Source organism: Phaenicophaeus curvirostris, chromosome 1 (genome assembly GCF_032191515.1).
Source record: "Phaenicophaeus curvirostris isolate KB17595 chromosome 1, BPBGC_Pcur_1.0, whole genome shotgun sequence".
NCBI lineage: Eukaryota > Metazoa > Chordata > Aves > Cuculiformes > Cuculidae > Phaenicophaeus > Phaenicophaeus curvirostris.
Window position 1 is genome coordinate 128,499,511 of NC_091392.1, and position 25,845 is coordinate 128,525,355.

Below are 25,845 nucleotides of genomic sequence, written 5' to 3' on the forward strand. Positions count from 1 at the left end.
AGACAAAATTTCCTATTTTGTAACCATAAATCACCTGCTGCTTCAGCAAAATACTGTTAATTTCAAAAGTGGAGGCAACTACAATATTTAGCTACAAACAATACACTGTTTTGTTTACAGGCAACAGATGCTTCTGAAAATTAACAAACTTACCTTTTGCATTCTAAATAGCAGTGTCTGTTCCTAACTTTTTAACCACAGTACTTTCAACACTGTACAGGTGCCTTAGTTTGTACTCCTACAAGCCACTCCCTTTGGGATGTGAGGATTTTGTATGGTGAGAACTGAAGTAACCCAAGTAATGCAAACCTCCACGCAAAACATAACAGATGAAACAAGGCAATTATTGTGTGGTGTAGCAGATGACAAAAAGGTCCCTGAATGAATGAATACCTGATGCAGATGGACACACAACTGTGCAGAAACAGCTGTGCTGCTCTGCAACCTTACAAAGGGCCACCTTCTACAGCAGATACACCATGAATCCACAAACTAAGTAGAATCACAGAATCATAGAAGTGTTTGGGTTGGAAAGGACCTTAAAAGATCATGCAGTTCCAACCCCGCTGCCATGGGCAGGGACACCTTCCACTAGATCAGGTTACCCAAGGCCCCATCCAACTTTGCCTTGAACATCTCCAGGGATGGGGCATCCACAGCTTCCCTGTGCAACCTGTGCCAGTGCCTCACCACTCTCACGATGAATAAATTCTTCCTACTGTCTAATCAAAATCTTCCCCCCTCCAATTTAAAGCCCTTTCCTCCTGTCCAATCACTACATGGCCTTGTAAAAAGGTACTGGAAGGCCATAATTGTGGATATTGCTGGATGGAAGTTAGGGGGTGAGCAGACAGCTCAATCGGCTTCCCTTTAGCAAGGAAACACCTACAAACACTTCAGCCTTTTGGTGCTACAACCACATGTAACAAAGCGTTTATTGTTTCAAAAATCTGGTGGCAAAGGAGCATCGTGCACACACACACACAGAGTGGGGTTTAGTGGTGGACTTGTCAGTGTTTAGATTTACCTTTGGACTTGATGACCTTAAAGGTCTTTTCCAATCTATAATCCTGGGCTGTATCAAAAGAAGCTTGGCCAGCAGGGCAAGGGAGGTGAATCTGCCCCTCAGTTCCTTTCTTGTGAGACCTCACCTGGAGTATGGTGTCCAGTTTGGGAATCCTCAACGTAAGAAGGATATGGAGCTGTTGGAACGGGTCCAGAGGAGGGCTACAGGGATGATCTGAGGGCTGGAGCACCTCCCATATTAGGACAGGCTGAGGGAGTTGGGCTTGTTCAGCCTGGAAAAGAGAAAGCTCCGAGAAGCCCTTATAGCGACCTTCCAGTGCCAGAAAGGGGCTACAGGAAAGCTGGGGAGGGTCTGTTTAAAAGGCTTGTAGTGATAGGACAAGGTGGAATGGGTATAAACTGGAGCGGGGCAGATTTAGACTAGACATAAGGAAGAATTTCTCCACCATGAGGGTGGTGAGGCACTGGCACAGGTTGCCCAGGGAAGCTGTGGCTGCCCCATCCCTGGAGGTGTTCAAGGCCAGGTTGGATGGGGCCTCGGGCAGCCTGGTCTGGTGGGAGGTGTCCCTGTCCATGGCTGGGGGGTTGGAAGTGGATTATGTTTAAGGCCCTTCCAACCCACCCCAAGCAGTGACTCTCTGTCCCGCGGGCTGGGCGCGGGGCGCCCCCTGCTGCCCGTGCGGGGTTGGCGCTCACAGCGGGTGTGGGGCCGGGGGGATAACAGCGGCTCTCGGGCAGCTTGCCCTGAAGGAAAATCCTCTGTGCTCCCAAGGTGGGGTTTAGAAAGCAAATGGTCTCGCCTTCACGCCTCCTGTTACAATGAACACTCATTAGTGCGTCCCATGCTTCGTCGGAGGGATACACCGTAGCTTTCGCAGATGTATTACGCGCCGGGCGACGTCTTCCTCGGGGGCATGTGTGACAAACGGCAGGCTCTGCCCCCTCCCTCCCCGTACACGGCGTCTCCTGAGCCGAGGAAATCATCTGCGCATCCCTCCTCCACGGAAATGAGAGCTCGCCGTGCCCCCTTTCAGGTCGTCACACGCAGAGGAACGTAATCGAAACGTATTAGATCCATTTACCCCCTTCCCCGCTCCTCTGTCGCTCTCCGGCCTGCCCCTCCCTCCCGCCGGGATTTCCCAATGAAGCGACAGCGCTTTTGTCGATAGAGGGAGCGCCGCGGCACTTCCTTGACATGGCGGTTCCATAGTGTAGTGGTTATCACGTCTGCTTTACACGCAGAAGGTCCTGGGTTCGAGCCCCAGTGGAACCAACGCCCACAAAATTATTTTCTTTTTCATGTTTTCTCATCAACATTTCCCTTAAAGCGGAGTCTCAATTTGTTGTTTGGGTTTGGTTTTGGGGTTTTATTTTGTTTGGTTTTTTCTTTCTTCGCAATACGGACAATCTCGTAAGCATGCAAAGAAAGCGTGGGTCCTGCCTGGAGCAGGGTAGGAGTGCTGTGGGGAGGGGAGCAGAATGGCTTTGCAAGCAAGAAATCCCAACCCAGCAGGATTCTTCCCGTGGGCCCTGCTTGATAACGTATTTTTTCTAACAGTATAAACATAATTTAGATGCTGTTACTGCAGTCCTTGCTTTTTTTATGGGGTTTTTTTATTTGTTTGTTTTTTCCCCTTCCTAAAAATCTTCATTTCCTGCAGCAACCTCAACCAAAACGCAGATCCCCAGTGAAAGCCAACACCCGGAGGTGCCGAAGCTGCTGGCACTCTCTCCACCCACCTGCCTGGCACAGCTCTGTGCCTCCCTGGCCACCATTCTGCAGTGGTCGGTAGCCCCCATGGTGCAGAGAGGAGACCCAGGGGAAGGCTGTGCCTTGGGTTGCCTAGGTAGGCAGAAGCCTAATGAGAGCCGTGCTCCTTCTTTTAAGCCTGCCTAATGTATAGGCTGTTGGGGGCATTTTGCATCTTTTCCTGGAGTGCTTCTTATGGGTGTGATCTAGGCACAGGCTGAGCGCTGCCCAAGGAGACATCTCACCTGGGCAGGCTGGAGGGCTACTACTTTCACCTCCATGCTTGGAGAAGCGTTTGATCCCTGGGGAAAGGCTAGGTCTTTTCACAGTGCACAGATTACCAGCGTGGTCAGCCCCATCTCTATTTTCCCCTGTACTATGTGTATCATTGTGTTTCTTCATCAGGAGAGAAAGAGCCATCTCAGCTTGCCTTGGGGCAGTTTAACATTTGAATTGTAACATGTCTCATTTTGCACGTGCAAGCCTTTAGGAAAGAGTAACCTCTGGGCATGGATGCTGCCATGGCCTCTGCGCGTGGGAGCCCTAATGAGTGCTGGGGCCAAGACGTCTTTGCAGGAGGAGAAGGAGGTGGGTCCCTTAACTCCTCTGAGCTCGAGTTTGCCTTTGCAGGATCAGAGCATAAGGGTGTAATTTGCCTATCTGGAAGATGAAAGAGAAAAATTGGCTTAACTTACTTTAATTAAGATCTTATTAAGAAACTTATCTTAATCATCATCATCTTAAGAAAACTATTAACCTTTGTCAGTGCTTGCTCTTACTAAAGAAACACTCTGGGTACAGGCAAACTGCAGTTAGACATTGCAATCCAATGGATATCCAGGTATCCAGGGATACCTGAGCTAGGTTGTAAAAGCTCTTTTGGGTAGAAAGCACCCATATATCCCATAAAGAGACCTAGCAGGATAAGGTCATAATGTTAATCACTGTAACCACACTAAGGGCCTGTGTGTCCTCCAGCCTGAAAGTGCAGACATACACGGGTCTGGCTTTCCTTTGCGTGGCTGGTTTAGTGGTGTGTGCGCAGCCCACACGATGTGAAGCCAAAGTGATGTATCCTGTTTCTCAGGTAAACTGCCTCCCACAGCTGGAAAGATGCAGGCTCAAAGCTGAATCGTTTTCAGCCAGACTTCTAATGTAGGATATCAAGTCTTTGGTGTAGGTGCTCCCCATCTAAGTGCGATGGTGATCTCATGATGCCTGCCCCACTAACAACAGCCGCAGCTCTCCCAGGTGCATGGTTACAGGGAATGTGCCCAATCCTGGTGGACAGCCCCAGGTAACTGGTAGCTGCATTGTGTTTTGTTGCATTCTGGAAAAAGGCTGCTTTTCAGAAGAGGACTTAAGCTAACACTTCAGAGTTCTTGGAAGAATATTTAATTCCAAGAGGCGGATCTTCAGTGTGTGTAAACCATCTCAGATCCATCCATTTCAAGGAGATCCAGCTCGTGACGGTTTGACTCAAGTTCTTAAAATGCTCGCAGTCTTGTTCTCTCAGTGCGTCTGTATCCTGCTTCTGAGAGATGCCTATGATTCACACGTACATGTGTAAATGTGTATGTTACCTAACTGTGCTAAAACCAAAGTGCGCCAGTCACACATTTGTGCTGAGACATTGCGTGCCGTGTGTGCTCAGCTCCCAGACGCACGAATCCGTGCGCGCTGCTCTGATTTAACTGTCTGGCACTCTGACTTTGGGAGAAATATGAAATCACTACATGGAATTGCGCTTCTTTCTCACACATGAGCACTTTTACCTCCTGCTTCCCCTTCAAGGGAACTCATTCAAGCATGCTGCTGGTCAGTTAAGCAGCAGAGAAGGCTTCATGCCCATGTGTGCATTTTGAGAGCTCATAGAGCATGCCGTGCTCAGAAGCAAATTCATTTCTCATAAAGAGACAGCTACAGGCATTAAGTCTGTGTAAGATGTTGGCATGGCACTCCTCAAATAGTGGCCAGCTCTCTCTGTATCCGTCAGCAAAGCAAGGCCAATGTACCGACTGCAGTACTGGCCTCTGGTCGTCCACGCTGTTTAATCCTTAACAAACTCCTGGTAAAACTGTGGTTCAGGCCAGCTAACCCAGCTGGGGAAGGACATGTGCCAAGTAGCATCCCCGAGGCAAGGTGTCAGACAGCCTCCACTCAGCTTGGAGCCCCCTTCCTGCCATCCCAGGGGCTTCACACCTTTATGTACCCACGCACTTCTGCATCGTGCCCCTGGAAACACAAGCCGTACTCTCCGCTTCATGCAGTAAGAGCATCCCACTGGTGCAGGGTAGCCTTTGTCTAGTCACACATTATCTGGGGGAAGAAAACACACCAAAATATCTGAGGGCTGTAAAAATACACAAAAATGTCTTAGGGCCAATGTGTTGGACCTGGAGAAGAAATGTGGCTGAAAGAGTGAATCTGGCCTTGTTTTATGTAGCAGTGGGGATGTCATTGAACTGTCCTACTTTGGATTGTTTGTACCAGGCACAGGTTTGTTCCATAATCAATGCCAAGCTAATTTTTATCCATTTTATTAATATTTTTTTAGTAAAGGGCAACTGTAGCTCTTTCTGGTGCTGTATTGTGTACAGGCTTCAAAATGTTTTCTGCCTTCTGTACCTGAAAGTATTAATAAACTACGTGATTAATTTAGCAATGCTATCTGTGGCAGCAGCACGTTTTTGCTGTTTACAGTTATTAAAATGAAGGACCATCAACAACATTAGAAACAGAAGGTCTGAATTGCATAGTACTTATACAGAGACTTTAATTTTAAGTCTCTTCTACTCTTCCTGTGAGCAATTTTGATTTTTTGAATACTGCAGGAACATTTTTAAACTGCTTTTTTTTTTGTGTATGTGTGGGGAGCCTCCAGTCTTCAGGGTGTCCCTTTGAACGAAATGTTCTTCGATAATAGCTGTGCTATTTCTGAACACGATCCCTGAGCTATTGTATTTCTTATACAAAATCAAGACCTATTTGAAGGCTGGAATTGACCATAAAATGAGCTGATTTAAAACTGCTTGGGGCGATGAGGGAGAAAACCCATCACTTTTTTAGGTAGGTGATTTCTCTCTGGGTGGGGAACTTGGTTTCCTGGTGACCTGTGCTTATGAGACCATAAGGCAAGAGGCTGAAGTTCTGGTCTGGTTTTCCAAGAGATATATGGATGAAGGTATTTAGGGATTTCTTTAAGCTGGGATTTTCAAACCCATGGGATTTAGATACCAAATGTTCATCAATGCAGAGAAGGAATAGATACCTGAGTGTCTTCAGCAGCTCTGGATATCTCTGTCCCTGTCACAGCGTATTTTAGACTAGATAGCAAAAAGAGGGAGAGAGAAAGCAAGCCTTGCCCAGATACTGTGTAGAGCCTGGAGCCAGATGCCATACTGCAGCAGATGCTCAGAGGTTGCCCTGGTGCCCTCAATGAGGCTCATGTTCGTTCACCCCATGGCTGGATCTCTTGGTGGGTCTCGCTGCCCTAACAGGTCTGCTGCATATGAACATGAGACCTCTGAGAAAAAATCAGGAGTAACCCCCTGCCTTGAGGAAAATCATTCCCTTTCTGTTGCCTGGGATGAGCCACCTTGCTTGTTTGTCCTGTCATGCATTGAGACTCCCCGGTGTTTAGAGTGAGTTGGCCAAAGTCCATGAATCTAGTGGCTGTGTCCCTGCAGGGGTCTGCCTGCACTAATCTGCCCTCTCCCTGAGGGTAGAAAGTCAGCACCCTTGTTTGCACAGCATTTTTTTGAATGGATACAGACCAGAAGACTAGAGACAGGTCTAGCTTAATTCAACAGCAGTTCATGTGATCTATGCAGCGCTTTCATCTTCTCACTGTGCATATACCCAAGATCTTTTGAAACAGAGCAAGCTGCTTCTGAAGCAATTGCTTTCAAAACCTCCATTAAAAATTCACTGCTAATTGCACATAATTAAGGGAGGTTGCAGGAATGGGTACAAGATCCACTAGAATCACTAGCAGTCTGTTGTCTTGAATCTTTCAGTCATTTTTGAATCAAATGTATAACTCTTTAGTGTAAACTGGTTGAGAGGATACTATAGGTAGAACTGTTAGCAAAGGAAGGTTTACTTTTTTTTGCTTTGAGATTTTTACAGCTCACCAAGTCAACAACAGAAATGTGCTATTTCTGTTTGATCTGCTAATTGCAGTTTTCAGCCTCTTGCAATTAGGTGACGGAAAGAGTAGTAAGGACAGGGCAGATTTCTACACACAGCTATTAGTAGGAAAGGCATTGACAGTGCAGAGGTAAAGAACCATGGTGGAAGATAATGAATACATACTATGTACAATAGACAATGTATACGTATGTATTACATGCATTAGTCTGCTGCGTTTCTGGGTGTGGAGGGGGGGTATATGTGGTTTCCAGGTATGCATATCCTTGTTTATTTGCACATATGTCTGCATACACAATCAGATTCGCACTTAAGAGTGTCTGTACATCAGTACTTTTTTACATTTTAAGAACTGTTACACATGACACATCTTCTAGGATGGAGCTTGACAGTAATAATTGTGTGGTTGGCTTGATGGTGCTTGATACAATCATGAGAATGGTGGAGAGTAAGGTGCTTAGGCAATGCTTAAGTTAATCTCATGCCTTCCTAGCAAGCCAAGCAGCAAGCTAAGGAGCTATTTCCAAAAGAGGAAGGAAAAGATGCAGTTCAAGATGGGAAGCGTCCTGCTGTCTCTCCTTTTCTGGTACAAAGGTAGGCACTTTGCCTCCTGAGAGGCACTTTCAGCTGTCGCTCTTTGTATTTCTTGTTTCACCCACGCCTCTTTCTTCTGCCAGGGACTGTGGGGTACAGAGGAAGCTTTTCTCTGTGTTCTCATGGAAGCACAATAATTTGGGGAAAGGAAAATAGTGGAGGAAATGTGTAATTTATGTACATGAGTGAGCAGTGTTCTTACAGCTCTATGAATATTCAGTAGTAAAACTCTGTTTCACAAAGTAATTGCAGTGTAAAAAAATTGCCATATAATTTGTCAAAATATGAATTTGCAAAGCAAATTGTAGTGCAGCTGAGCCAGTGAGTAAATAATAATGCTGATTTGAAAAATGAGGTACAGTATAATGTGAAAGACTGGTCCTTCATTAATCAAAACTCTTGATTAATCAAAAACTGATCTTTTTTTTTCTAACAGCAAGGCATTGCTGATGGAGATCTGCCTTTTTTAAAGGCCCTTTCAGGTATTCTGGCCTGGAAAAGACTTCCAAAGGCACTTTGAGAACAAAAAGCAATCATAAATCAAGAAAATGGGAACAGTACTTATCAATGTTGAGGCTTTCTCAATTTTGAGGCTTTCTCAAATTTACTTTTCAGAAAAGAAGTAATGATAGCAGGTAAATAGGAGCTAAAGGAAGACAGAAATTTCAGGGTCACAGTCTCTTTCCATTTTAATTAACCCAGCTGTGGATCAAGGAGATAATTTTCTGGGTTGTGTTTGAAATTCTGGCTTTGACAAAGCTATGGCAAAGCTGCTATTATCTTAAACAAGGCTGATGTTGCTCTTGCTAAGCGCTGGACAATATCTCCGGCATTCATGTGTGAATAGAGTATGATCTGCCAGAGTGTGTGACAGATTTATCAGACAGTCCAGCTTTCCCCCCGTGGATGTTGAATTCTCAGTGTTTTGCTTTGCCTAGTTTTTCCTATCCTTCCCTGTTCCCACTGAATATTTTGGTCTACCAAGTTTCATAGATAGGAAATTGTCCCCCAGTTAGCCATGCTTTCATTTTATCCTGTTATGCTTGGAAGTACTCTGCTTGCTCTAATTAATAGGTCATCCTTTTAATCTTCCAGCAAATATTTGTGCGTTCTCCTCATGCCTTATCTCTTCACTCTTCTTTGTTTCATATGGGAAGGTTACTGGTGTCTAAGCTCCGTGGAAGGAGGTTTTTACCCAGACTCCAGTATGTTTTCCCAGTGGGTGCCATAACTGCAATTAGTCCTTGGAATGAGTTCATACCTTGCTCTGAATCCCAGACTCAGCTTGCTTTTAATAGACACCCACACATCAGGATATTTTATGAGAGGCTGCAGTGAAAAATTTCTTGCAGGATCACTTTCTAGGCATCATTCCTTCAGTATTTAGTTTATTTTCTTAATTTACTGGCTTGCTTAAATTACTGTTTGTCTCTGCTTTGTGGTACAAGTGTCCTTTTTCTGGATAAAGAGCGAGCAGCAACCCTTTGCACAAGTCCCCTTCATACTCCTGCCTCTCCCACCATGGAGAAGTTGCTGCTGGGTCAGTCCTCAGAGCCACATGCACTGATGCCATGATAAGCTTCTTATCTTATTTTCTCCAGCACAGCAAGTGGCTTAGAGGAGCATCCCCAGCCCCCAGGCCTTGACTGGGTTTGTGTTTACTGGGGACACCACCGCAGCAGCAGCAGCAGCAGATGGTGCAGCAGGGAGGCTACTGCAATGAGAGCTGCAGCAGCTGCCAAGCCCCCATCATACGGTGAGGGGGAGCACCCCGAGCCCTGGATTGACATGAATATGCTTTTAGCACATTGAGTGTGATGTACCAGCTCTGGATTACTCTGTCCATGCTCACTACACGTCGGGGAATAAGCACATCTCAGCAATTTAAATAAGTGGATTTCTTCACACACACCCCCATCCAGTTTTTTGCAGCTTTGAAAAAAAAACCAAACAAACAAACAGAACGCAAAATCAAAGGTTCAAACTTGCCTGAAGATCACAGTAAATAACATCTTTAGTGTCACCCTTTGGCAGAACGATACATCTAATGAAATTGCTATGTAAGCAATGCTTTGCATATCTCTAAGCAGGAAAGAGCAAACATGTCAATAAGATCAGACATTGCTAGAACTTTTCAAAGGAGTACTTAGGAAAAAAGGTAATTATGCATCTCTTAAGACAAAAAGGGGAAAGGGTGATTTTTCCAAATTATTTACTTTTTTTTTTTTTTCAAATATTTTGACAACATAAAAAAAACTTGTGGAAACATTACAGAGACAAAAGGCATAAAAAAGAAAATAATATGAATAAAATAGGTATGTTTGGCATTATTTAAGTATGTTTTTTATCACTTTTGGATAAATAACAGTAAATGTGAAATGAGATACTATACAAATGAGTAAAAATGGAAACCAAATAAAAACTATTCAAATCAAGAAAATGAAATGGAAATGAAAATAATAAAACTGTGAAAAATCTCCACAAAATGATCAAGGAAAACCACAGCTGTGTTAAAGCGTGAGAGAGGAGCTTAGCAGGAAGTATGAGCCCTTCTTCCCTCTGCAGGCTGATGCTGGTGCTGGTCCTCTTGCCCGAAGTCTTTGGCTCTGACCATGCCTGTCAACATCAACAGAGATGAGTCCTCTCAGGATGATATGTGCTGGGGTGGTGGTGCCTTTCTTGGGGGCTGCCATGGCCAAAATATCATCTACAGGGGAAACAGACTTAAGATTTGTCCTGGTGCAGCTTTAAGCTATAAGAGCTCCTGGGTGAACACCCTGCTTTCACCAGGCTAGCCTGGCTCTCAGAATCTTTTGGTGGACGCAGAGCTGCACATGACTTTGGGGTCTCTGCCTGCGATCGTATCTTCCAAAGACCATTTAAAGCCTACACTTTTTAGAAATAAAGATGCTTTTTGCACAACATGGTCCTGTGGATTCTGCTTGCTGCTTAGCGCAGCCACGGAAAAAGCCCTGAGGAAAAAACAACAAAAGCAATCATAAAGTGACTGGGTTTGGGGCTATGCCTGCCAAGGGGGTCCTTGGGACAGGCCATGGCTGTAACAAGGGTCCCTGGGGCCATTGCCACTGGCGCAGGGGCAAAAAAGACATGGGGAAAACTCCACATGCAACAGTGGCCCAGGATATGGCAGCTTCCCCAGATACACAGACCCTCAGACACATGGTGTGAATGTCGGGGTTGTCTGATGCAGGAACAGGAGTTGGACTTGATGATCCTTGTGGGTCCCTTCCAACTCAGAACATTCTTTGATTCTATGATTCTATGTTGCTACCGAAGCTGGTGCAGCCTGATGTGAGTCACCTCACTCGCCTGGCACGATTTCCTGGGCTGGAATGTAAAAATAGCATAGGTTAATAATATAGCAACCCACAAACTAGCATAAAGGTACTGCAGCGCTTTTTTTCAATATCTCAACCCTCTGTGTTGCTCATAGACCGACGCACCCAACTCTGCTTCCTGGCACTCTCTAATGTGGAGCTGAAGGAAATGAGGGACTTGCAAAGTTGTGCCTTTAAGAAAATATGATAAAAACAGTGCCATGTATTCAAGTCACCCTTATAATTTCTGTGACAGCTTTTCTGGGGTTTGAGTCACGTTTTTCTGTTTTTCAAGCTTTTCCTTTCCCTTATCCCACGGTCTACGTGTGCAGAAGGGAAGCAAGAGACTAGCAGTGCAGCAGGAGCAACCACAAATGAATATGAGCCAGCTGAATATAAGCTGTCTGAATATGTGTCAGTGATGTGCCCAGGTGGCACGAGCATCCTGGCTTGATCAGAAATGGTGTGGCCAGCAGGAGTAGAGAAGTGATTGAGTCTCTGTACTGGTGGGGCCACACCTTGAATACTGCACTCAGATTTGGGCCCTTCATTACAATAAAGACATTGAGATGCTGGAGCATGTCCAAAGAAGGGCAGCAAAGCTGGTGAAGGGTCTGGGGCACAAGTCTTACGAGAAGCGGCTAAGAGAAATGGGGCTGATTAGTCTGGAGAAAAGAAGGCTGCGGGGAGACATTATTGCTCTCTACAACTACTTGGAAAGAGGCTGTAGCAAGGTGAGTGTTAGTTGCTTCTCCCAAGTAACAAGTGATAGGATGAAGAGGGAGGTTTAGAGTGGGCATTAGGAAAAATTTCTTCATGGAAAGGTTTGTTAAGCAGTGGAAAAGGCTGCCCAGAGAAGTGGCTGAGTAACCGTCCCTGGAGGTATTTAAAAGACGTGTGGATGTGGCACTCAGGGGCATGGTTTAGTGGGGGACTTGGCAGTGTTAGGTGAAGAGTTGGACTTGATGATCTTAAAGATCTTTTCTAACCTAAACAATTCTATGATTCTAGTAAAGCATTGTGTCATGGAGGGAGTGCTCTCTACTGGGAGAAGCAGAGAGAATATAATTTTACTTGTCTCCATGAGGGCTGTTAAACTGAGATGTTGCTTGCAGAAATGAGAGGCAAGATTAACTATTTTCCAGCTGAAGCTTTTAGGCCACCTAAATTATAAAATCAATAAATAAAAATAATCATTAACCTTTTCCACGTTTTGCCTGCAATGACCTAGTTTATGGGAACTTATTCTGGTAAATTGAGTGACTGACATTTATTCTGTGTTACATTCTATTTCTCTGTTTTATTTTAGAATGTACTTTCTCATGTTTATACATCTATCATTAACTCTAGCCACAGTAAAAAAAGGTGGCTTGATGTCTTGTTCAGGACACTGGTCAGCCTTTGGCAGTGTTGCGTCTGCCTACACTTACCTTCTTCCTCTCTCTCTTGTTTAACCACACTTTTAATGACCACAAATTTCCTGAGACACACAGTTAGCTGCTCCTGTCATTAAAATGCTAGCAGCTGAGCCTTCTTGCTACTTCTTGCCCCTTCCTTTTCTCAGCTAGCCACAAGTTGTGGGTGCTGCTTTATCTCATTTCCATCTCAAGAGACCTGTGTCCTCCACATCCTATAATACGAGGACTGCTCCTGCCAGCTCTTTTCCTTCTCCTCCAAATATGGACCAGTCCCTGGGTTATATCTCCCCTCCATTCTACTCAGCAACAGATGCTGAGCAGGACCATCCCAGGGCCCGTGCTCCAGCCCAGTCCCTCCAAGATCGGCACACTGACACAAAATCATCCCCTGGTGCTTGCCCAAACGCTGGTCCCCAAATGCTGTGCTACGAGGTGGCATTTGTGCATAGTGGTGCAGGGCAGAATGGAGGGACAGAACAAGCCCTACCTCCCTGCCTCTCACAAACACTCACAGACAATAATTTATTTCACTGAACTGATGGTTTGCTAAATGTCCTGAGGCACCGTGGGGGCTGTAAATAGGGCTCTTTCCTTTTTGATGTTTTGTTGTTTTTTTTTTTTCAGTCCTGTACTTTTAAAACAATAGCCGCCAGCAGTTGTGCAGGACTTATGACTCTCCCACGAATTGCAGCAATTCGTTCTGTCTGACCTACAATTACCAATTATCTTTGTAACCTTCCTTGAAGGCAAACATGCTCACTATAAAAGCGTGTTGACCATCACATTTTTAGACTATTGGCAGCCAGCTTTCCTCTTCATTTCCTTTGTAGGACAGGGCCTGTCACAGCTGTAAACACACCAATATATCAATTACTACTTTTTCCAGCCAACTGCAGGCAAGGGCATCTTTTCCTCTCATTTCCTCTCCTAGTAGCAGGGGTTATCAGGCCATGTTGCCCAGACAGGACATTTGGCCCATCTGCCACTGTGCTTACCCCAAGCCTCACGCTCCCCTGTCCTTCCGGCTGTGGCTGCCGGCAGTCGGATGGCTGAACCACTTGTGGAAGCAAGCCCTCAGCAGTTAACTTCTTTTAGCTCATAAAGGCAAAGTTGTCCTCCTTTTTGAGATGGTTAAACCAGCAATCTATCCATGCAGTGAGGGGTTTCGACCCTCAGCTCACCAGGGACAGCCAGAGGGGTAGCATGCCGGCACCCCTGCCCTGGCACTGCTATTACTCTACTGTGCATTGCAGTTACATTGAAAAAAATGTGGTGGTTTTTCTTGAAATTCACACCCTTGTTTGATTTGTAATAATGTTCCCTGGCTGACAAGCCTGAAAACCCTAGAAGTCTCTTTTGTAGCTCAGGAGCAGGCATTGCTGGCCGAGTGCAGCCATCCAAGCAATGCCAGGGAGGCCAGCGTAAGAGGATTTATTCCTGGTCACTGAGTAGGTTCTAGCATACAGCCACCCACCTGAAAACTATTCCTGTTTTTCCTGTTGTTTCATTCACAGTGATTGGGTTTCCAGCTGAATCTGTCAATGAGGTGTCAATTTTTTATCTTGACTTCCAAATACCTGGGCAGGGACTCTTGGGAGGTTTCTTTAAGGGCTCAGCATGGATCCAAAGTAACACCCCTTACATCAGCTTGATAATTCACGTCCCTTTTCCCTACTATAGGCGCACAGTGCACAAGAGTAGCCTTCACCACAGTAGTTTTCCTCATGCTGGACAAATGTACCCAACGTATATAAGTGGGCTGGTGGTATATACTGGAAGAGAAACAGTAATGTTTTATTCATTTACTAGTTTGGTTTTTTTTACTAGGTTTTCTCTCTAGTGCCTGAAGTCCCCCTGCAGCACATTGAGTGCTGCAGGGCAACCAAGGCAAGTATTTATGTAGAGAGGAGAGGGATCTTTCATCTCTGTGTGGCTCTACTTGTCAGGTCATTGCCAGGCAAAAGTACATTTAGTCACTGTGAGGAAAACATGAAACTACTCACAAAAAGCTTTCCACAAAAAGCAGGCTTCTAAGGGTGAAAATAGAAAGGTTAAGAAACACATAGTGAGCACACATCTCTAAATGAAGCCTGAACTCCTGCAGACTGAAGGAGCCAAAGCTGCTGTCCCTTTGGGCTCAGACCTGGGCAGTGAGATCACAAAATCACAGAGCCACTAGGTTGGAAAAGACCCCCAGGATCAGCGAGTCCAGCCTGCTGGGAAAGGCCACCATGCTATGGGCTGGAAGGGTAGGAGAGATACCTGCTGGCATGGCTCCTATGTCCCTGGTGCTGGTGCTGCTCCAGCATCAGCATCAAACAGAGCATCAAGCAGGCAGAAGAGGCGCTGTGTTGCTTTTATTAGCAAAAATGGTACAACTTTGATTGGTGATCAAGTCCTTGTTTGCATCATACTCATCAGAAAACAGCCTTGACTGAAATCACCCTCAGGCTGCTCTAAGTTGACCTGCTTTGCCCTGTGTGGCACAGCATGGAAATGGCAATGCTCTGCACAGCCTTAGGCTTGAACCTCTGCCTTGGTTTTCTTGTTGCACGATGGAGTCACGGCGCTTGGCTGGGTAATACTTGTGCTGGGAAAGGTGGAATGTAGTATTGCGCATGGCCCCCAGCCTACGCTTTCCAAGAGGCCAGGTCTGGAGACTTGCACCCATGTTTTCCTGCTGAGCTCAATGGGGTCTCAATTCCCCCCTGCCTCCCTCTTGGGCCTGACTAAAAGCCACATCTTTTTATGACAGACCGATGTTTACTTCTTCTGCCAGGGCTGATACCTTGGATTAATGCAGTAAGTTCCTGACCAGAAATATTGCCCTGAGACACTGAAGCAAAGGAGGCCATCTCTATTTTAAAGAAAATATCTTTTAAAACTGTCTTTATAATTTTATTCTTTGCTGGGATCTTTCTTTCAGACCCTTGATACATTCAAGCCCAGCGTCACACCCAAGGAGCAGTTGCATTTCAGTTAAAAACCAGAGCTTTGTATATAGTTTATATTTCAACTGATTATAATTGCACAGTGTTTGTGAGTCTTTTGAGATGAAACTTGCTATAGAAATGCGAGATGTAAATTCCCAGCATTAGTTGGAGCTTCCTAGGCTCAGCAAAGTGACAGTGTCTGAATGAATAAATCATAACTAGATTTCAGTGAATATTTCAGAGTCTAATTCATTTGATGAAAAGATCCTCTTTTCCCATTCACAAAACTTCTTTTTTGAGCTGACGGGTTTCTCATGGCTCCTGTAAGCAAGTTTTTACCAGCTCAGTAGTTGGGCCCTTCATGGCTTGCAGACTCCCTGCCAGTATTGAAAACATGGTGCTTGACATTTGACTTATGTTGATGAGTTATTAGCAGTTTTGGGACTTTTTTTTTAAAAAAATTGTTTTCTTTTCATATTGTTCGGGCACTACTCTGCAAGTCCAAATGCTATGAGCATAGTCTGCTTTGGACTTCACTGGGAAGCGGGTGACCCCATTCAGCAAGGAAAGGGCTCATAAAAAAGCCATTGTTCAGTGACAGGCAGGAGATAAAACAGATCAGATGTTACAAAAATAGCGGCTCTTCCTCTGCAGCCACGACAATTGGTTTCCTCTAAGTAAGAGGAAAAAAAAGTAGTCTTGTATGTAAGATGGATTGGTAAGACCTATTTACATTGCATTTTCCTCCATCCCATCCAGAGGGAGTGATCTCAGGTCAGGCACCTCATGGGGTGTCCCATCTCCTCCAAAGGCACAGGGATTTGCAGTGGTGCCAAGCTGGGATTTCACCCTGGGGTTCATCAGCTCAGAGGTTTTAAGGGCAAAATGGGAAAGGACAGCTGTGGGGCAGGAAGAAGACAAAAAGGAATAGGGAAAAAATTAGCTGTAAAGCACAGTCTGAGGAGGCTGTCATGGGTTTCTCCTAGGGATGTTTTAGGTGTGTCTGATTAGAAAGAGGAGATGCCGAAGCCATCAAAAAGAAAATCCAGTGGGGGAGTAGCACTGGCATAGGTACACACAGTACCCTGTTCTTGACCACATTCCCTGGCAATCAGCTTGAAGTTACATGGTAGAGGCATCAATCCTTCCTGAATTTAGTTTTCCCCAGCTCAGAAGTAAATGTTCATAGAAGTCCTGACATTTGCTGGCAGCATCTTTGTATCTGATGTCTCTCTCTCTCTTTTTCTCTCTTCTTCCCTCCATGCCTGCTGCCGCAGCTGTGCTGGCTCTCTCCCCAGGAGAGGTAAGTCCTTCCAGCTCATTTGGCTGACAGGTAAATGCTGGTGGCCGGGCACTGCCAGGTTCTGGCACTTTTGGGCAGAAGGATGGGTGGCACCTGGGCTCTGAACTCTGAATCCAAGGGGGAGTCATCCCACATTTTGTGCTAGACTGGCCTGAAGGAAGGGGCGCAGAGAAAGCACAGCGACTCAGGACTCAGATTTAGCCTTATGTCACTATTGTCAATGACTATGTTGATTTATTATTGTTTTTTAACCTTCCCTTTAGGATGAAAGACTGGAGCTGTGGCACAGCAAGGCTTGCAAATGTGACTGCCAAGGAGGTCCTAACTCGGTGTGGTCCAGTGGGACCAACAGCTTAGAGTGCATGCCAGGTAACAGGCCATTGCGCTTTTAGCCATGTTCGATGATCTTCAGCAGCTTTCCTCATTGCACCCTGTGTTGCAGAGGTGACACATTATGGTGGTACCTGTTCCAACCCCAGCTGCTGGTGGGGCTGGGGGAACTGCACTGGTGGGAGGTGCAGGGTGACCTTGCACCACTGGGCAGACGAGGGAGCAGAAGCCAGGGCCACGCTTGGGCCTAGGGAGATCACTCTTGAGTGGCCCAGGCTGGCTGGTGCTGGCAGTCATTTATGTGCCTTGTCCCTACAGCCCTTGATGCTAGTGCTTCCAGAAACTGCTTGGACCAGCTACTACTGTGTGCAGGATTTGCCCTAGGAAGCCTTTTGTACCACCTAGGCTGATTCTCCTTATGGCAGTTTAGCGTGCAACATCTTCTCCTCTCCCCAAGGGTCAAGGAAAACAGTCTATTCTTCCTTTGTAGCATAATTTTAGACAGTAAAAGACATTTGTGTTTCCTTTGCATTTTCTCTGAGCTGCCTCTGCCCAGCTCCTTCAGCCGTTCCTCACAGATCATGTTTTACAGTTTTCTGATCAAGATCTTCCCTCATTATTCTCTGCAACTGCCACGTTTTCCCTGATGCATTACCCCAGCAAGGCTTTACCAGTGCCCAGCTGATCCTCAGCTCTAGCTCATGTCCCACAGAAACCGCACTCTCATTCCGGCCTCTGTCATGCAGATGTTTAGAGGTGTGCATCCCCTCTGGGGCTGGGTGCCAAAAGTGGTACCTGCCTCATGCCTATCACTAGCAGCCATCTCTCTAGGTAGCTCCTGCGAGAGGCTGTGCAACAACTTGAGGTGTGTTTGCTGCCCTCAGTTTCTCCAGGGGAGTTAAACAGTGGAAATGATCACCCAAGCACTCAGCATTTGACATGGCCACACTGAAGGAGTGGGAGGTTAAACAAAGTATTGCAGAAGAGCTCTGAGTGGAAGCCAGGATGGTCTAGGAAGCAAATAAAAATGTATATTGGCAAGAAGATGTGACACCGTTGGCAGAGCTTGCAGGCATACATGAGAAATGAGAAATGAGAAGGACAAAACCCCCAGGTGTTACTATCCCATGCTTGTGTTGGACTTCCAAGGTTTCTTTTCTGCAGCATGAGGCAGCTGACAAGCACAGAGACTTTCCAGTCATCCTTGCTGGGCCATCTGCTTCCTCCAAGCTCTCTCTCCATGTACCCAGCTCCTGTGTAGGCCACGTCCATGTCCATCTGGGACTGGCTTAGTTTAAGCATTGCCCTCAGGCTTCTTCCTTGCCCACAGAAACTGCAAGGAGAGGATTCATCTGCCATGTATGGGTGGCATCTTTCCCTCAGGGCAGAGCAGGCATCCCCAGTAATGGGTCACAGCTTCTGAGGTTCTGTCCTTCCAGTTTTTGCAGACGGTATCTCCATAGAGGTGTGTGCTGGGGTATGTTTGAAGAGGCAGAAGGTGTTTGCTGTAGACAGCATGGGTGATGAAGAAGAATCACTTCGAGGAACTCCCAAAAGGACACTTTATACCTCTTGTCATGGGGGTTTCCTCCAATCACTTACAGAAGAAAACCACATGCAACCCAAACACAAGTCAGAGCCGGCGTGGCCCTACCTGAGCTTGCTGCTCCCTTTCAAAGGGCTGCCACCACAACTCTTTTTTGTCACAGCATCATCATAAAGCCCACGTGTGCTGGGCAGGTCCTTCCAGTCCTTGTCTGAGTCACCCTCTATTTGGAAGGTACCCACCCTGCCCCTGCACATCCCCAACCTGTAGCTGTATCCCTTTGCATGGAGCTGCAGTAAAGCACATTTTAGACAAATGAAGATTACTGCACGCTCCAGGCCACCATGTAGAATATCCCTGCTTCCCACAGCCCTGGCAATGCGCAAGGAGCAGCATCAGCACACTCACAGGCACCACAGAGCCTTACAGTAATACTGAATCACAGCCAGCCCAGCAGAGATCCTCAACCAGCCCCTTGAGAAATCCTTCTTCTCATGGTGGTTCCTTACCAGCACCTACACCTGGCGTGCCAGCCTGGTTTTACTGCTTTTCTTGCTGTTTAATTTTTACAGTACAATTCTCCATCTGAAGTCTCACTACAGCCTGTGTACCACCCTCCTATTACTTGCACCGAGGAGTCACAGAATTACAGCATGGAAGTTGGAAGGGACCTTGAAGTCTAAACCACCTACCCTGCCACGTGCAAGGACATCTTTCATTACACAAGACTGCTTAAAGCCCTGTCCTACTGACCTTGAACACTCCCAAAGATGGGGCACCCACAACTTCTATGGGCAACATGTTCCAATGGTTCAACTTCATCATAAAAAAATTAGTTATAGCCAATATAAACCTACCATCTTTCAGTTTAAAATGATTGCCCATTGAAAGGGAAGGGAAGGAAAGGAGACATGGCAGGTTTCATTAATCTGTCTATGGCTGAGGGATATGTGAGTGAGAGGAGCAGCTCTAGGTTTCCCAGCCAGCTTAGGTGTGAGGGATGCTCTCATGCACTAGCATTATGTAGCTGAGTAATGAAGGCATCTTCCTTGAATAATGAAGGCTGTTTTCCTGAATAATGGATGTTGTCACAGTGTCTCCCAGCTGTCTCTCTCCCCAGGCTTTGCGCTCTCCTTGTCCAGCCCAGAGCAGCCTTGGTGGTGTTGACTGGCATCCCCACTGCCTGGGTATGTTTTGCAGAGCAGCTCTGCTGAGGTGTTGCAGAGCCGTCTCTGGCATGGCTGGAGGGGAGCAGCCAGCCTCACAACTGCTGCACAAGTTTTCTCCGGGTCGGTGGTAACAAGTGTTGAAGGACTGAACTAGTTTGGCTGGACAGGAACTAGGCATCTGTTTTGTGGGTCCATGTGTGTGGCACAGCCAGACATGCCAGAAGGTGACCTACTAATTGCATTACGGTTGTGTGGTCTGCGGATTAGTGTTGCTAAAAGTAAAGTTGCTTGGTGTTCAAGGTAAGCCTGCCAAGTAGTAAACAACTGGGGCTGCTCCACCCTCTTGTACAACGGTAGCAAGGGTTTTTAATGCAGTGGAAAAGCATGATGTTTCCATGCCTGGAGGAAGGCGGGATGATGGCTATGTGTTTTCATGGCAAAATAACATGTTAATGAGGTACCAGCTGAGCAGGATATGTTAATGAGATATTGATGCATATGATATCAGCCTAGTGGAGCTTGCTAATGAGGCATTGACCATGCCATTGCGGTGCTGGGTCATTGCACCAAGGAGGCTGTGGTCACACCAGGCTCTGGGCACCCATTGAGGATCCCTGTGTGTCTATCATTTTTAACACAAGGCATCATGCTGGCTGGTCAGGCATGGCTAAGGTGAGGAAATGTCCTATCCATGAGTGCAGCTGTGCAGAGCTTTGCTTGCTGCTTTCTTGCTGAAACCCATGAAACGAACTACACTAAACTGGAAGGCGTGAGATAGTTACTGTTGAGGGGCACCACACCTGCTCCCCAGGCTGCAAAAGTAGAAAATGCTACCAATTATATAGGTGTTTTCCCAGGCAATTCCCATGTGATGTTTGTCACACCTTCTTTATGTGCATCTAGATAAGTAGTTATAACCTGGTTACATCATAGAATCACAGAATCACTAGGTTGGAAAGGACCCACTGGATCATCAAGTCCAACCATTCCCATTAATCACTAAAAAACGTCCCTCAGCACCTCATCCACCCATCTTTTAAACACCTCCAGGGAAGGTGACTCAACCACCTCCCTGGGCAGCCTGTTCCAGTGGAAAAGCAAAAACCCCAACTAGGTCCAAGAAGCATGCAGGCAGTCTGCATAGTGGTGTCACTAAAGGCTTGCCTTCCAGAGCACTGCATGGTGGCCCATCACAGAAAGTTTTAAAGATCAATGTGTATTTCTGCCCCTAGCAGTTCTGGCAGCCAGTGGGAGTCTTGCTGAACCTCTCACTATTGCAGAAGACGGCTGTGGGGTAAGTTTGGTAGCCTGAAGATCTGAAGGCAAAAATCTCTCAGGGAGACAACTGCACCTTCAGCAGGACCAAGCATTACATCTTGCTGGGACCAGAGTACCCACAGATTTTCTACAAGATCATCTCCATGGACAAGGATAGTCCCCAGAGCAGAAAATGCAAAAGAGTGGAGGTGGCTTGTGGAGGGATGATCAGGGTAGGCTCAGCAATTTTGTGATGCAGGCACAGCCATAAATCAAGACAATGAATGGAGAAACAGAAGGAGAAAAGGCTCAGCAAAAAGTGTCATGTCAAACACTTCTCTAGGACCAGGCAGAGGCCAACAGCCTGGAGATTGTACCCAGGAAGATGGATCCAGCCTGGATATGCTTGTGTGTGCTTGCAAGGAGTTTCAGACTGCAAATTCCTCCCAAAATGCTGCAGGTAGCATAGGTTTAGGTGGTTGAGAGAGCGAGTCAGAAATTCCTACAAGAGAAGAGTTAGAAATGAAGACCTCATTGCCCTGGGGCAGCAAATGCTGCAGGAGTTGTTCAGGTTTAAGAGCCTCCCTGGCATCTTGTCCAGGGAGGACAGAGAGCAGTGAAACTACAGGGGGGTGTCAACAATGCAAGCAGGAAATAAAACCACTTGAAGTCTTAAGGCAGTGTGTTCTTCTCCTTGTCCTGCAGAGTGCCCCTACCACAAGCCCCTGGGCTTCGAGTCTGGCGCTGTCACTCCTGACCAGATAAGCTGCTCCAACCCTGAGCAGTACATAGGCTGGTACTCCTCTTGGACAGCCAACAAGGCCCGACTCAACGGCCAAGGCTTCGGGTGAGTCCAAAAATGCCTCCCTGAGGGGTTCTGTGTGCGGGCAGGTGGGTATGGAGGCAGGAGGGGGCGCGGGCTGGCAGCGTGGAGGCAGGAGGGGTTGCCCAGGAGGGTAGTGGTGGAGGACACAGCAGGGTCGGTGCTGTCTTTCCAGGTGCGCGTGGCTGTCCAAGTACCAGGACAACGGTCAGTGGCTGCAGATTGATCTGAAGGAGGTGAAGGTGATCTCGGGGATCCTCACGCAGGGGCGCTGTGATGCTGACGAGTGGATGACCAAGTACAGCGTGCAGTACCGCACTGATGAAAACCTCAACTGGGTTTACTACAAGGATCAGACCGGGAACAACCGGGTCAGTGGACTTTCTGCTTCTGCCATTTGGGAATGAGGCAGGGGAGCATGTTTGGTGACACTAAAGCATCAGGTCTTAGTGGGGAGGTGCCCCAAGATGGGGTTCTTTTAGGAGCAGCGGGGTGGATGGGGCACAGTGCTCATCCTACAGCCAAGGGCAGCACTGAGGGGAGCATCCCATGCATGGTGAGATCAAGTGTCACACTGGCCAGCCACAGAATGTATTTTTTATGTTTTCCAATGACAATAGCGGAGTCCAGCTGATGAGGACAGGGGCATTAGGTGGCTTCGCAGAGGAATCAGCACTTCCATGGCAAAAAACCCACTCTTTCTTGGCTTGGGCTGCACAGCCCCAGCCATGCTGGGGCAATGCAAACTGGGGGGCTCCTTCTTTTGCTGCAAATCCAGAGCTAGTGCTCAGTGATGATGCAGAAAAAAAAAACTGAGACAAAATCCACAACTAGTTAAGTCACAATGCCCTGAACCATTTGCACGCTGCATTTCTTATTGGTTGGTTTGAAGTGAAAAATTGCACTGGGAGGACCCTGTAGTGGTGTCTATAGTATCCGTGCAGCTGAAATGGGCTGGGGTGCCCCACAGCTGCTGCCCCCTGGCCATCCTCAATGCCCATCTGTGCGGGAGGCCCCATCCTAGCCAGGAAGGCTCTGGTGGTTTTGCTAAAGTTCCTGCAGCCCTGGGGACATGCTGAGCTTTCCCCAAGAAACAGATCATGGCAGCAGGATGTGTGGCAGTGTGGCCAAGCGGTGGGGAAGGGCCCTTCAATACACTTTTTGTCTATATTGGTGTGTCTGAGAGCCAAGCTCATGAATAGCAAATGGCCACAGTCAGCCACACTGACTCAGAATACATGGTGCCTTCCTTGCTGCCAGAAGGAAAAGGAGATAGAATGGGTTGAGCTTAAGCCTAGCCTAACCACAAGAAGTGAAGGAAAAAGGGGAGGAAAGTGACATACTCAGAAAACCAAGTCACAGTGACACATATTTTCTATGTCTGGATATTTTTCAAGTCTTTTATTCTGGGAGGAGGAGAGAGGGACCCTCCTGCTTTTCAGCTCTGCACAGGCACGCCAGACTCAGGGAAGGATTTCCAGCCCCCTAATTTCCTGCTGACATATTTTTCCCCAGGTTTTCTATGGCAACTCGGACCGCTCATCCTCTGTGCAGAACCTGCTGCGGCCACCCATCGTGGCCCGCTACATCCGCCTCATCCCGCTGGGCTGGCACGTGCGTATCGCCATCCGCATGGAGCTCCTCGAGTGCCTGGGCAAGTGCGGTTGAGTGCCCGCCTGCCCCGCGCCGTCTCCTGGGATGGATGTGCAGGTGTCCGCCTGTGCAGCCACCCTGCCTTGCCACCGAAGCCTGCTGCGGCTGCCATCCTGCGGTGTAAATGCCCAGCCTGCAGAGGGAAGGGCTGTCTTGAATAAAATCTTGCTTCAGACCACACCTGGTGACAACGCTGAACTTGAGTGTTTATGGGGAAATCACACATCAGTGATGGCATGTTCACGGCCATGGCTTTGATCCCATGAGATGTGGTGCTTCTGGCCCTCCCTGAGTGTTAGATTGGGTACCATGGCAGAGCTTGGACTCTCTTGGGAAGGGCAGGTCAGTGCTTGATCATTGGTCCTAAGCCTAGGCAGCCCCTTGCCCCACCAGGGACAGAGAGGGCTCTTGCACAGGGGCTCACATCTCACCTTGCTCCTCTCTGCCATCCCTCAGACAGGGTCAGGGCCAGGTCTGGACAGTCCCCAGACTCTCCATGGATGTTGGGGACAGAAGCAGGGACTCACTCTCATTAACTGCCTTGATCTCCATGGCCCGATCCCCAGTGGCTGCTGAGTGCCTGAGGAATTTGGGGCATGTGGAGCCTCTTATGGTGCACCCGCCTCCCTGGGGTGAGCACCCTGGTGCTGTGGCTCATGTCCATGACTCTGTCCAGGAGTCAGCACCCAGCACGCCCCAGCTGGGAACCGTGGTCCTCACAGTTCCCTCGTGGGACGGCCACTGGGGGCTCTGGGACAGCAGCTGTTTCATTTCCCACATGTCTGCAGCAGAAACCTGGAAGGCACTGGCGGCATCTTTCTTATTTTCAGCATCCATGCCAGCGAGTTGTGGCATCAGCACTTGAACTGTCTCAGTGCAGCAAGGAGAGGCCTGGAGGTGGAAGCACCAGGCAGGCCACCTGCCTCTCATGCCCTCTTGTTGCTTTTATGGGGACAAAGATGAATGCTCAGTGTGCAATGCAGGAGAAGGGATGTGACTTAAATCAAATGAGATGTGACAAAAAAACACGAGAGAAGCCTTTGAAAGTCTGTGCAACTCATCACGCTCTATTCATTTGTGAGGGCAGATGTCTCTGTCTTGTTTCTTCCTGTATGTAGAGACAAATTGTAGTTGTCAGGACAATATGCTGGTCTGGTAAGTCTGAAAGCTTCTGCTCCATGATACAAACAGTATGAAGTCTACAGAGATGGAGAAAAGACCAGGCCCCACTTGCTGAGATGATTGTTACTATGTCATCAGAACTCCCTTCCTTCCCCCCACACTCCAAGTAAGTCTTGCTTATCTAATCATAGAATTGTACAATTATAGAATCATAGAATCACCCGGTTGAAAAAGACCCATCAGATCATCGAGTCCAACTATTTCTATCAAATATTAAACCATGCCCCTCAGCACCTCATCCACTCATCCCTTAAACACCTCCAGGGAAGGTGACAAACGTGTTTTCTTAATGAGAAAGTAATGAGTCTGCAAGGTTCTCTAATGATAACCAGTCCAGGCAAGCTCTACTGAAAAGATGCACTGACCCTCCATCCATCATGGAGAACTTGGTAACAGCCACCCTGGAGGCACCGTATGTACAACAACAGGGAGACAAGGGCTCTCCACCAGCCGTCATAGGTCCTGTGTTAGTAATGCCAACACTGAAAGCTGAAGCATGTCCAGGCACTTGACATATCTACTGTCATGTTAACATACTGCTCTCCCTTCCCTCATCTCAGCACAGGTAGCTTTGCTCCATATCCTGGTGGATGGTGACTGGAAGGGGGAAGGCTTGGTGCTTCTGTGTTGTTGCATGACTGAGGAGCTGTGGGGAGGGGCTGGAGGGGTGAAAGGATGGACTGGGCACCAGCTGATGAGTACCATAGCTTACCAAAGCTGCTAAGCCTGACTGTAAGCACTCGAAGCCTTGGCTGCGACTGGCCTCTCAAGAGCTCCCATGCACAGTCCAGGGTTCTGCAAGTTGTTTGGCTTTGGAAATGCATCCTGCAGTGCAGGCCAAGAGTTCCTGCATAATTTGAAAGAGCTTGCAAGCTTAATCCACGGCCTGAATGGATGGACCACGCACCATTGTACACCATGGCACCACACTAAATTATGTATCTTCACAAACATTGACAGGACAAGAGGGAATGGCCTCAAGCTCCATCAGGGGAGGTTCAGACTGGACATTAGGAAAAAATTTTTCACAGAAAGGGTCATTGGACACTGGAACTGGTTGAGTCACCTTCCCTGGAGGTGTTTAAAGGATGGGTGGATGAGGTGCTGAGGGGCATGGTTTAGTGTTTGATAGGAATGGTTGGACTCAATGATCCGGTGGGTCTTTTCCAACCTAGTGATTCTGTGATTCTGTGATTCACATGACTGATCCTACATATAGGATATAATAAAACATTGGAGGGAGAAAAGAGTGCCCAGGTAAAAAGGACCCATGCTATCACTCTTGCAGCCTCCCATCTTGAAAGAAGTCACTAGACCCGTTTTCTAGTTTGAAATGTACAGTGATAAATAAGGTGGAACTAACTGGTACCC

At 47.2% G+C, this 25,845-nt stretch overlaps 1 protein-coding gene and 1 non-coding gene across 2 annotated transcripts; both read left to right on the forward strand.

Annotated features, from left to right (window-relative positions):
* The first annotated feature begins 2,226 nt into the window (after positions 1–2,226).
* TRNAV-UAC (transfer RNA valine (anticodon UAC)) lies at positions 2,227–2,299 on the forward strand. Its single transcript has one exon. It is a non-coding gene; the product is annotated as a tRNA-Val (tRNA).
* A 5,076-nt stretch (positions 2,300–7,375) lies between these two features.
* Positions 7,376–23,466, forward strand: RS1 (retinoschisin 1). The gene is made up of 6 exons (XM_069874480.1): positions 7,376–7,522; positions 16,489–16,514; positions 16,778–16,883; positions 21,522–21,663; positions 21,815–22,010; positions 23,155–23,466. The coding sequence occupies exons 1-6, from the start codon at positions 7,393–7,395 to the stop codon at positions 23,305–23,307; spliced, it is 753 nt and encodes a 250-aa protein (XP_069730581.1). The 5' UTR covers positions 7,376–7,392; the 3' UTR covers positions 23,308–23,466.
* The last annotated feature ends 2,379 nt before the right edge of the window (positions 23,467–25,845 follow it).